Genomic DNA, 12976 nt, shown 5'->3' on the forward strand with positions numbered 1-12976 from the left:
ATGTGTATTATATTACGGGAGAGAGGATAGTTGTGCTTAGAATAATATCTAAACATTGTTAGTGAAATTCTGTGTGGCCCAAACAAGTTGACTCGAGATTTTATACGGAGACGCAACTGCTAGTCCGGCCTCAGTTTTCCATTATACTGTATATATATCTTGTGTCATCAGTGAGATACAGAAGAAGATCAGATTTAGGCGCTGGAATGGCTATCGCCTTACAGGGCGCAGACGATGGCGTGCCATATATCAGTCAACACATTGCAGAGGTCCGACTTAAGACATCGAATCATGTACACTAAGTTGTGAATCACAAGGCATGCGTTAGAAAACAAAATGGTCTCACACCTTAGGTTTTTCTTTTCCTGAACTATTTTTTGGATTTTGCTAGGTTTACATATTCCAAGCAACATCAATCAAGGGCAATAGGGCACTACTACTTATATGAGAATTATACAACTTAAGGCCATGGATGAAATATCTAACATATATATCATCAAATTAAAAAAAAAAATTGCATGTTGTTTTACTCTATTCCTAAGGTGCTGTAGACAGCTATATTCTCCATGAAAATTAAGTGTTTGTGAACCACTGGGATACTAAACTATAGTCACATACACAAGTCAACAGTTCAATTTATAGCGAGTTCTATAAAACTGCTAAACATGGCATTGTAAGTTGACATTGTGCAACTAGAATGCTAGATATATACATATGAAAAGAAAATATTAATGTATAGCTCACATTTTAATCTATCATTTTGGTAATGGGGAAATTAAGGTGCGTGAAATGATAGCAGCGTCAGCCCTGGAGAAATTCCAAGAGTTGACCTAGGCTCCGTACAATAATACTAATCCATTAGCGTTAGAAGCGCTCTTCTCATCATGCACATGACCAAGCCCCCACTTGACTTCGGTATCCTTGTCATTTGGATCACACCACCGTGCACTTCGCAGTTCACACAACTATCCAAATTAATCCATCTCCACACAAAAAAAAATACATCTCGAGTCATAAAAAAAACACACATATGGTATTCATCACTGACAAGTATGGCCCAGAGATAATTAAATATCGGTAGGCGCATGTAGCCGGTCGAATACGCATTCAAATATATATCAAGATGCTATATATTTTCGTTGAATATATGAGATGACATGGGATAATAGGATTATGGAGGAGTCTTCCCTCCTCATTACCCCTTTAATACGTCTTGGACACCCAGACATTGACTTGGATGCCTCGGGAGAATTAGCATTAGGATTTAAGACCGTTCCCCATTTTAGCTGTACCAGAGAGAGACAAAAGGTACACAAGATAACCAAGAAACAGGCCAGGAGCTAGCATGTCATCCAAGAAGAAGAGGGCGGCGATAGATCTCTCCCTAGAGGCAGAGAGGAGACCTGAAGAAGGCGATGGCGATGGCGAAACCAGCGATGGTGGCGCCATGGCGGCAAAGGATGTCAAGCAAGGAGAAGCAGTGCCTAAAGAGGAAACCGGCGGCGAGGAGAAGGTAGTTGAAGTGGTTGTGGACCAAGGAGAAGACGGCTCCAATGAGGAGATCAAATATAGGAGTCGACAAGGAGAGATGATGGAGGAGGACAAGCAACCTGCAGCAGCAAACGACGACGACGATGGCGAGAGCGACGGAGCCGGAGCTAGCGCCGAAGAGAAGCACATCGTAGCAGAGGCCGCCGGCAACGGCGACGACGACGGAGGCGATAGCCGTACCGCCATGGCGCAAGACGAGGTACTCACATACTTGTAATTAAACTATTAGCTGGTGATGTGATGCGAGTAGATAGAATATCGATGCAGAGATTTCTCTATCGTCCATGCTTCCAATTGAGTTGACATATATATGCATATGCGCATCTGTGTTCAGTTGAGCGAGATGCAGGAGGAGATGGAGAGGATGAAGGAGGAGAACAGGATGCTCCGGCGAGTCGTCGACAAGACGGTGCGCGACTACTACGAGCTGCAGATGAAGCTAGCCGCCTACCAGCAGCAGCCGGCCGCAGATGAGCCTAAGGTAATTTAATTTCTCAGCTAATTAAGCTAAAGTGATTAACCAAGCTGATTAAGCTAGCTAGGCTAAATATCCAATTGAGTCTACCCATGTTGAAGCTATGGCTAGCTAGCGCGCGCGCTCGCTCATCTCGTGCATGATTTTAATTAGTCTTCCACGTGACACACCATAATTACCATCGCAATTAATCCACGCCTTGTTATGTGCGAACTCGTGATTCGATTTCCGTGCAGGAGACCGAGGTGTTCCTCTCCCTCGGCGCCACGGCCGCCGCCTCTGCCGGCAGCGGCTTCCAGGAGGCGAAGAGCAAGGAGCAGGCGCCGGCGCGGCGGCCTTCGGTGGGAAGCGACGACACCGACGACGGCAAGGAGGATCTAGGGCTGTCCCTTAGCTTGGGCGCATCGTCGTACGAGGAGGATCAGAAGCTTGAAGCAAGGCACGTCGACGTCGTCGACGGATCGGCGGCGGCCATCGGCGACGGCAAGGCGAGGCCGGGATACGCGCTGCTGGAGAGCAGCAAGGTGCAGGGCGCGCCTGCCGGCGAGCTCGCCGCGGCTGGCATCGCGAGCCAGAGCGTCAACCCGGCCAACCGCAAAACTAGGGTTTCGGTGCGCGTCCGGTGCGCAGGCCCCACCGTAAGATACAATGCATCTTCCTCCTCGTGCATGTATCATTCGTGCGTGCATTCATGGTGATAATAATCTTGTGATGTTATGTGCACCGTTTGCAGATGAACGATGGGTGTCAATGGCGGAAGTACGGGCAGAAGGTCGCCAAGGGCAACCCGTGCCCGAGAGCTTACTACCGGTGCACCGTCGCGCCGGGTTGCCCGGTGCGGAAGCAGGTGAGTTCTTCAGATTGGTTAGCATCCAATTTAGCATTGGATTGCATGGTTTGGTAGCTGCCCGATCGATCGATCGAGCTGTTGCATGCCTACGTGTTCGTGCACTCGTGCAGCGTGCATGGATTGATCGAGTGTGTGATGGCGCGTGTACGCAGGTGCAGAGATGCCTCGAGGACATGTCGATCCTGGTGACGACGTACGAGGGCACTCACAACCACCCGCTCCCCGTCGGCGCCACCGCCATGGCGTCCACCACCTCCGCCGCGGCCACATTCATGCTGCTCTCCAGCACCAGCTCCTCCTCCTCCGTCTCCGACGCCGCCGGCGTCTCCACCGTGCCCTCGTCGTCCTACCTCAGCCCGTACCTTCTCAACTCCGCCTCGCACCACTCCTCCTCGCCGCTGCTAATGCCGGGCACCTCGGGCAGCGGCGGCGGCGGCGGCATGCAACATCTCAACCTGTTCGGGCACTCGTCGTCATCGTCTCTTCTAGCTCCGCAGGCGCCAGGCTCCAACAAGTACCCGTGGTCTCTGAACCACCCTCCGCTCGGCGGCGGCGCCGGAGGTGGGTTAGGGGGCGGCAAGAGACCGTTCTGGAGCACCGGAGCCGACGACAAGCCGACGCCGGCATTGCCGGAAAATGTCGGCGCCGTGGTGTCAGACCCGAACAAGTTCTCCGCGGCGATCGCGGCGGCGATCAACAACTTCATGGGGAAGGACGGCGAGAGTAGTAGCAGTAAGTGGGGCGTGGTTGAATCACTTCCGCCCCATGAGTAGTGAGAATTACTAGCTAATCAAATGTGACAAAGATTCAACGATTGGGAAAGCAATTACAATTGTTGCGTGTAAACAAATCAAACTAGGGAAATCACACATTGGATAATTTTTTGAGGGGACCGGCCGTTTGGTTGTAATTTTTCAGGTTTTCTTTTGGAACAGATTTAATTGTTGTTGACCGTAAATTACAATATTTGTTCACTGTCTTAACAGAGTGGTATGATAGTTCAGAACATACAGAGGGCATGCTTGGGTGAGCTTCCAAACAATGTGTGATCTCCAGTTTGTCCAAACAATCCCGATTCTCACCCAGATTTTGAGAATATTTAGTTGTAGAATCCATAAAATAAACAAATCTAAAAGTTAAAAAAATCCACATCCATCTATTATATATATGAAGTAATAGAAAAAAGAGAACTTTTGCTATTGATCAAACGTTTGATTTTTTGTTCTCCTGTCAAACATGCGCTCCATGCATGGGGCACTGGGAAAGAGTGTGTATAAGATTTTTGACTTGCGTAATGACTTTGGATTATCATCTAACAGCAGTGACCGAATTTGACTGATGAAATTTTTAAACATTTAATCACTAGGCAGACCAAAAAAGGAGCCTTCATATTGGCTTTCACGGGCTAGAAATTCTGAGATTAATCGGAAGAAAATAAGAAAAAAAATGATATTTTTTAGGAGAAAAGAACGGCAAAAAAAAATTGAATCGGACAACGAGAAAAAAAAAAGGAAAGAATGACAAATAAAATTAAGTTTTTTTAGGAGAAAAAGTTAAATCGGACAGATCTGGTTTATAGCAGTAAAAAAGAGAAGATCAAAACGATCACGTCAATAGCTCGGTGTTTCCATAAGTACATGTGCCAACAAATTGATCAGAAGAGAAAAGACAAAAAAGATTACGTCAATCGCTCGGTAAAAAAAAGGAAAATAAGAGATAAAAAAGAAAAGACAGTTTTCTAGGAGAAAAAAGAACGTGATTTTGGATTAAAAAGGTGTTTTTTTGGATTTTTTGGAATCAAAAAAAGATAATGATAATGATTTTTTGGATTGAAAGGAAGAAAATCAGGTTTTTTTATCAAGCCATCAAAGGAAAAAAGATTAAAAAAAGATAATATTTTTTAATGGGATAAGGAAAGGGGAAATCAGGGTTTTTTATTCATATGCCTAAAAAAATTCTTTTATATATTTTATAAGTGAGCGCTATGTTATTTGAAACAGGTTATGAACGATCACTAATAAGTAATATATATGAAATATATGTGATTGTAGAAGATGGGGAAAGAAGAGATATTATACCATAATTTTTGTACAACTTTGATCTATTGTAATATTATTGTTAGATCTGTTATGTTATTAAAGATAATATAAAAGTAGTCATTGTCTTAATTTGCGTGGAACGTCAAATATAATAGTTTGATCTAAGTTAGGTCTGAGTTTAACACTACATTGCCACTTTAATATTTATATTTTATAATATAATATGAAACTATATTTATTATTATATAACAAATTTTATAACGAAGTTAGCCACATAGTCTGTGTGGGCCACAGTGCTAGTTTACCATATTCTAAGAAGATGCACGGCTTCTCATGAGTTGTTTATTAGAATTTTAAGCTCCCTAAGCAATGCCTAGGGTGTGTTTGGGAGAGGGAGTTGGAAACCTTCTCCCTAGCATGGGAAATCGAATGCCTAATTAGTATTTAATTAATCAATAACTATAAAAACATGAAAATTTAATTAATATATTTTTAAGCAACTTTTGTATAGAATGTTTTTTAAAAAAACGCACGTTGTTTAGCAGTTTGGAAAGTGTGTAGGTAGAAAAGATGAAGTAGAAGTTGGGCCAAAGTCATCGTTTTTTAGTTCATGGGTCACCTACTTCTTGGACGTCTGCTTGAAATTCAACAACCAATGAGTCTTAGCAACTTTTTTGGCAATGATGACACGATAGTTGTGCAATTAGAGCTGTTGTGCTGCCAGGCAGCAGGCTCCGCAACATGACATGGGTATCGCAAAATCAGAACCTTGATGTCGCCTTCAGACAAACTAAACCACATTGTTTCGCTTTGGGTTCTGCTTTTGTTTTTTGTTGGTGGTGTAGAGTTGTGTTGTTGCTCGTGGGTTGTGAGGTGTTCTGGCCATGGGTTCCTTCTCTTTTATGTAACCCGTCTACGGTTATTACTCTTCTTAATGAAATATAATCGGTAGTCCTTCTGCCGGTTTAGTTCAAAAAGATTATTATATTAAGTTTTGGTTGAAAATTTTTCTTTCAGTTATTTCGGGGGTGAATCTTTAAATTTTGAATTACTTAGGTTACATTTTCAAGTATTTGATTGACTTTAGAACAATTTGAAAGTATTGAAATTATGAAAATCAGTGCAAAAGTTGTTTATATTATGTTATAAAATTTAAACATTAGAAATGGTTATATTTGCATGAGGATTAGTTTGGAACATAGTGAGTATATTTTTTAACCTCGGACTTTGCATATATTTAAGGGCATTCACAATACAAGTCACTTAAGTTGAGTGGTCTCATGTGCAACGTAGATCTTATTTGGGAGTGAGATTATGAGAAACAACGGGTGAAAAGTCAACTCCTCAATAGAAAGTTGGGTTTTCTAGCTAGCTTCTTGTATGTAGTTTATTTTTTAGATTCTACTATTCCATATTCTCGGAAGCTAGCATTGTTTGGGAGAGTTCAAAGGCTTATGGAGATTTTGTGAAAAGCTGTAGCTGCTAGGCCGTGTTTAGCGTGAAGGGATAAGGTAACTTATTTCTGGCACGGAAAACGTAGTTATAGATTAGTATATGATTAATTAATTATTAAAAAAATAATAAATAGATTAATATGATTTTTTTAAATAACTTTCCTATAGAAATTTTTTTAAAAAAATACACCGTTTAGTAGTTTGGGAAACATACGCGTGAAAAAAGAAGGATAAGATAACTAACTTACCTCAACGAACACGGCCCTAGAAGCTTTCAAGATCAATATGCTAGTTGCCTCAATTGGTAGCTTTAACTTTTCATTTCAGTCGCTGAAGTTTTCATAGTAATCCACACTCAAGTTTTTCTATTTTAGCCCTTTATATCCTTTCATTTTCATATTAATCGTCCTACGAAGCTACTAACCAAGTAGGTGCATCGTTAATACCTTTACACGGTTGTTAGCCCCCCCCCCCCCCCCCCCCCCCCCACTGCATGTACTTCCATGAGCAGTACAGTCAGTATTTCCTGCTACCCAACCCCAAACTGGGCACCATGTCCCAAAGTCCAAACTGAACTCCTCTAAACTTCCACCGGAGCCTCCAAACCGAGAGGGGCGGGGGACCAACCAATACGGCAGCAAAGCCAGAGTCCCGCAGATCATGTGATCCGCCACCGCCCGCGGCCCACCACCGAACTCTCCCCTTTTCCATTGCCCCCTCTCCGCTAGTCTGAGCCACCCACATCCCGGCCTCCCGGGAGCCTCTGCGTTTTGCTGCTGCGATACGAGCCATCGGCTATAAAACTGGCGCGTGCGTGCCGCGCTTCTCGGTCCATCCGAAAAACGCCAGGCCCAATCCAATTATCCAACCCTATCCATCCCTGATCAGATATTGTTGATTTAATCCCAGCCCGTTACTGTTTCTTCGTCGCTTCCACATGCTTGTTTACAAGAATCTTTCCAGCGTAATGTCCGTCTTCAACTAGAAAACACGCAGTGACAGCGAGGAAATTATCCACGGTGTGGTTACTTGGTCAAGTAAAACTCTGCTTAGTGAGACACTCCTACTTTGCCAAGCTATGATGAATTGATGATGGTCGCGCTACCGTGCCAGTAACCAATTAACCACAAGTTAGAAAAAGCAACGTTCTGAATACTATTCATGGGTTAATTTCAGTTGCTCTAATTATAAACTCACTAAACTTTACAGAGGTCCATGCATGCCATGAGTGACCACTGGCCGGAAGGAATCTGCTCCGTTTAATACGGGCGAACACGTCGAAAATTACTCGACCCTACGTTAAAAGTATAAACGATAGAAGGAATATTCTTCTTTTTTTCCCTTTGCTTCAACGTGCTACAGCTCAACGGCGTACACATGTACGGCAAAATGCAACACGTCCCGTAGAAGGCACCGCCGGTTCCGGCGGTTTCGTCACAGTGACGACGCGCGGCGCCCTCTCTCGCGTCATGGACTGTGTCCATGGACCGAGGCACTCTCCCGTCTGCCCAATACAGGGTGGGGGAAATTAGAAAATAAACCGAGAAGGAAGGTCGAACATACGTCGGTTATGCACTGGTTTTTTTAATGGTATATATTCATTGGCTAGTGACATATAAGTAAATATTACTATGAGTTTAAAGTTTCACAAATCATATATATACCTTTTCACTTTCATCACGAAATACTTTATTGTCTAAAACCTCATCTTGTTTTAGGTATGCTAAAATAAAATCAATTGTGATTTGACATAGGGTGAGGTTTTATGAAAATTTTAGACAATAAAATATGTGGCTATGTGCATAAGTCACTATAACTGATAGACATAACGCTAGACCAACTTATATTACCCATAACACCGAACTACTCAATTTAGACTACAACCAACATATGTCTCTTTCTTGTACCAGTGACCGGCCTTCTTTTCTATCCACTTTTCTAGCGGGGAGGCAGTCAACCCATCAATTCGTCGTTTACGAAGATGGATTTAGTATGGATGGGCACGGGTCGATAAACGGGTAATCCTTGGTTGGCTCCTGGTTCACATAAATGAACTGAGTTTTATTTCCAATACATCAAAAAGAAAATCCGTTATTTAAACTAAAGCCGATTATGGATTACTCGTAGACTGACTCATATCCATCTCTAATTTCCAGCATAAGCCCATCTATTTGCTTAATGTGTTGAACACATCTTTATAAGCAAAATGAAATTGGCTTGGGTAATGAGAGGTGCACGTGTAAGTCCTCTTCGGTTTGGAGGAATTAAGCTGTTTTCTCTAAAATTTCTGTAAAATTCCTGTGATTCGAAGAAGCTCGTAGTGGAGTGGCATGGCATGGCGTGTGTGGGATTGGAGAGAGTGACTTGTTCCACCTTTTTGTTGGGCTCTAGTGCTCCATTCGAACTGGTCGGTGAAAGCCGCGTCAATTTCTATTAAGACGTTCTCAGTGAGAGTATTATATGGTTCCGATCTTATTAAATGGTATGACATGAAAAATAATAAAATGTCATAGAATTTATTGAAACCTCAACTGAGAATTATATGTTTCGTTTGTATACTTACGATCAACTTATATTGATTATTTTGATACAATACTTAAGATATATATTAGACTATGAAAATGTGAAGTAGAATTTTATATTGAGAACACGTGTTTCATTCATCCATTAAATATATTTTAATAGTATAATACTGTTAAAAACCGTATAATAAAATCTCACGAGAATGGTCTTGTTTCCGTTCGGTTCGTGGTTTTCCTAAACTTATTGCCCGTTTGCCCCCAGCGTGAAGAGGCGCCGGCGCATGGACTACGCCCACGCGGCTCGAACCGGCGTCAGACCCGTAATTGCAACGCAAACTCGCACGAAGGCCCACCATAAACGTGGGTCCCACCCCCTCTCACCCCACAGATCTTCGGGTCCATTTTCCCAACTCCTCCTCTCCTTTTATTCCGTACTCCATTTTGCGCCATTTTCTTTCTTTTTTTTTCGTATCGAAGAGGAGGAAATTTGGCTTCACTTTGGGGTCCTCGTCTCCACCACTTCTCTCTCGGTCGGTCCAACTCCGTCGTCGCCTCGCACTCGCCGCCGCCGGAACCCGGCTGAACTCCGCCCCCGCGCCGGGCATCTGGTTGGTGGCTTGGATGGTGGCCTCGTTTTGCTAGGTCAAGTTCCTTTTCCTGGAATGGTGGCTCTATGTCTGTGATTTGGGTGTGTGTGTGTGTGGGAGGAAATTCGCCTGCCTTGGGGGGAATTTTGAGTGCTCCGGTGGTGGCTGGTTGGGGGTGCTTTTTGTTTGCTTGCTTGTTTTAGCCGCTCGTGGGGGTAAGTTTGTGAAATTCTCTGATGGGAGTGTGATGGGTGTGGTTATAGGTCGGGATCTCGGACTGGATGGCTAAATTTGATCTTATCGAAGAGAATTTGGCATTTCTGTTGAAGATTTAGGTGACTGATGTTACGATTTTTTGGGGGTATTTGGCCTAAATTCGAAGATGGTTGAGCAAAAATGGCCCCCTTTTGTCAAAAGTTTGAGTTATTGAACCAGTAACACGACAACGGTGCTTGGGGGATTCTTTGCGTGTAGATTGGAGGTATTGCCGCAAGCCTAGCAAAATACCCTTTCTGAGCTTCTGACAATGTTTTTTTAAAAAAATTGTTGCGGTGTTTCAATTCTGTAGGAAATGATGAACTCCAGGATGCTACTGTACTTGTGTTTTATCTTAGGGGTTGCGTAATTAGGAACTGTAACTGGCAGTAATGCTTCATTTTCTGATTCTGTTCTTACGTCAATTGGTAGCGCTGTTAGCATATAAAAATTAGCACTGCAGATAGGAAGTTGGTTAAATTGCAACCACTTATTTAGTCTAAGGCTTCTTTCATTTCTTTGCCTGAAGTGCCTGTAGTACACTGTTCAGTGGATAAGTTGCTTTTTAGATGAAGGAAAATGCATTTTCCACTGATTTAAAGTTGGAAATGGTGAACTTCGAACCAAGTTGTGACATAATAGAACCCCTTGCCAACCTACATCCATGTGTTAGCAATAATGCTAGAGGACCAGGATTGAAGTGAAACTCAAAGAAGCTACCTTTGCTTCAAATTCTTTTCTTGTGCTGGTAACTTAGCATGTTCTTAAAGGATGGAATGCTTGGCCCAAGTGCAGTATCAATTGATTCTCTTCAATTAAAAAGTTGTGTTGTTCCTTGTTTCTCTTTTATTCTGGTAGATCTGAGGCTCCATGTGGGCCACGGCTTGCCTTTCAGCTCTTATCTGGCTCTTAGGTGTGACTTTTTTAATGGATAATGTAGATCACATCTAATGTGTTTCATTGATTTGATTATTTAAAAGCTTCTGGTTGTTGCTACTTGATTTGTTTATGTTCCTACCCATCTGTGGTTGGATCCATAAAGTCTGCCTGTGACTTCTGCTGCCTTGGTTCCTTGTTAGCCATTGCCCATTGCTGTGGATCACTGGATCTTAGTTTGCTGACTTATTTTAAGGAGGAAGGCTACGGCAAGAGTAAAGCTGCAATTGGGTGGTAATGTTGCTCATGAGTTCTTGTATAATTGCAACAATCGAGGAGAATGTTTTTGTTTGTTTTCCATTTTAAATTTCACGATCCAAAGTTTTGATTTCACAGTTCTTTCTTCTGTAAATTTTCTGCCTTAATTAAGTAATTCCGCTTGGTTTCATATGCTTGAGTTGACTTACACAGATGATAATTGTGTGGATGTCTCTTTTCCTTGTTTGATTATGTCAGGGTCTACATTCTTTTGTTAGGATATCTTGATATTAAACTTTCCTCGTTATGCCAATAGCAAATGGTGATTCCTGTGCCTAATGAATTTGCTGCCTTTGGAACTTAGACAGTTGTGGTTTGTGTTTCTGTTTCATGATTTTAGTTGCTTTGAATTATCCATCCATAAAGCTCTGTGTTCATTACTATGTTTTCTTGTGGCTTCTGTTTGACAATTGGTAAAAGTGACCAGATATTTAGAATCTAGAAACATTTGACTTTGTCGAGGGAGATTCATCTATGCAAGTTTATTTTCCTCAAATGTCCTCAGCACATTCTTAACAAAGTCGATTCATCCTTTTCCCTTTTGTTTTGCTAAACTACAGTCTGCATAAGGTTAATTTGTGTCTTCATGGTGTGTTTCGATGTCCTGCAAATCTCTGTCCTGTTTTTGCTTATAACTAATCAACTGTGACCATATATCAACAATTCCGTCCAAATCTCATGATAATTACTTTCTAGACAGGTTTCTGAAGATATGGCAAGAAGTGCAAGGGCAAGGAGGCATATGGCTCGTCAGCTAAGATCTACTCCATATCCCATTCCTTCATACCGCTGGAAGGCAATGAAAGAATCGAACAGAAAGAAAATTCTGCCAGCTGCCCAGAAGACGGACTGGGAAGATGCCAACTGCTCTGTATGCATGGAATATCCACATAATGCTGTTCTTCTCCTTTGTTCCTCACATGATAAAGGTTGTCGCCCTTACATGTGTGGAACTAGCTACCGCCACTCAAATTGCCTTGATCAGTTCAAGAAAGCTTACACCAAGGGGGCATTGCTTGAGGAACTTCCTGCCAACACTGTTGGCACGGACTTGGATTCGGCACCATTGACCACAGGTGAAAAAGATGAGTCCATTGATCTTGCATGTCCACTGTGCCGTGGTAAGGTAAAGGGATGGACTATAGTAGAACCAGCTCGGAGTTATCTTAATGGAAAAAGGAGGACATGTATGCAGGATGGTTGCTCCTTTGTAGGTACCTACAAGGAACTCCGCAATCATGTCAAGTCAGAGCACCCTCTTGCAAAGCCAAGGGAAGTGGATCCCATCCTTGAGCAGAAGTGGAGATTGCTAGAGATTGAAAGAGAGAGGCAAGATGCTCTCAGCACGATAACAGCAACAATGGGGAGGGCGATTGTTTTTGGTGATTATGTGCTAGACTTGGAGGATGAAGATGATTTGGATGACGTAGAAAGTGACGGGGATGACAATGCCAACGGACATGGGACAGATAACGCTAGACGAATGTTATTGTTTCTAATGCGCCAAGTCGCTCAGCATCATCAAAACCAAAGGCTTCAGAATACAAGTGGATCATCTGGCAGTGCTGATGACAATTATGCGGTGAGTGGTGGTGCAAATGGAACCACTCCTTACCCCCTTTACCCCTTGGAAGGAGACGATGAAGATGATTTGGTTATGGGCGGAGGAGGAAACACCGGTATGATTAGACCAGAGAGGCGGCGCCGCCGCCGCCGTAGAAACCGCGAGAGGTTGTTCCTAGGTGCTAATTGAGACTGACAGTGAGCTTCATCACCAGAGAAGTACATTGCACAATCGGTTCTCTGGTGCATAGCATTCATCAATTTCAACCTCAATTTACTTGTTCACGATCATGTACCAAGTAGGTGTCTTAACCTTTTAGCTCATTGTTTCACTTCAATGTATGCATCTCACATTCATTGTTGAAAAGGAAAAATACCGCACTCATCTGTGCGGTTTGTGTAGCCTGGAATTATCCAGTTAATTCAGCTGGGGATCGTTTTTAGATCTCACCTGCTTCAGATACAGTTATTGTGTTGTGCTAAATA

At 42.9% G+C, this 12976-nt stretch overlaps 2 protein-coding genes across 4 annotated transcripts; both read left to right on the plus strand.

Annotated features, from left to right (window-relative positions):
• Positions 1-1152: 1152 nt before the first annotated feature.
• Positions 1153-3824, plus strand: LOC102701792 (probable WRKY transcription factor 9). Its single transcript, XM_040521413.1, is given in 6 exon segments — positions 1153-1338; positions 1340-1750; positions 1886-2032; positions 2263-2664; positions 2760-2873; positions 3029-3824. Coding segments are annotated over 6 exon segments (1881 nt in total). The 3' UTR covers positions 3650-3824.
• A 5478-nt stretch (positions 3825-9302) lies between these two features.
• On the plus strand, positions 9303-12895 carry LOC102716577. 3 transcript variants are annotated; one of them, XM_040520474.1, is made up of 2 exons: positions 9303-9533; positions 11628-12895. In XM_040520474.1, the coding sequence occupies exon 2, from the start codon at positions 11640-11642 to the stop codon at positions 12678-12680; it is 1041 nt and encodes a 346-aa protein (XP_040376408.1). In that variant the 5' UTR covers positions 9303-9533; positions 11628-11639; the 3' UTR covers positions 12681-12895. The 3 variants fall into 3 exon arrangements, with proteins under 3 accessions (XP_040376408.1, XP_040376410.1, XP_040376411.1); XM_040520476.1 differs by lacking the exon at positions 9303-9533 and adding an exon at positions 9546-9959 and having other exon boundaries at positions 11624-12895; XM_040520477.1 differs by lacking the exon at positions 9303-9533 and adding an exon at positions 9547-9959.
• The last annotated feature ends 81 nt before the right edge of the window (positions 12896-12976 follow it).

Source organism: Oryza brachyantha, chromosome 2, assembly GCF_000231095.2.
Source record: "Oryza brachyantha chromosome 2, ObraRS2, whole genome shotgun sequence".
Taxonomy (NCBI): Eukaryota; Viridiplantae; Streptophyta; class Magnoliopsida; order Poales; family Poaceae; genus Oryza; species Oryza brachyantha.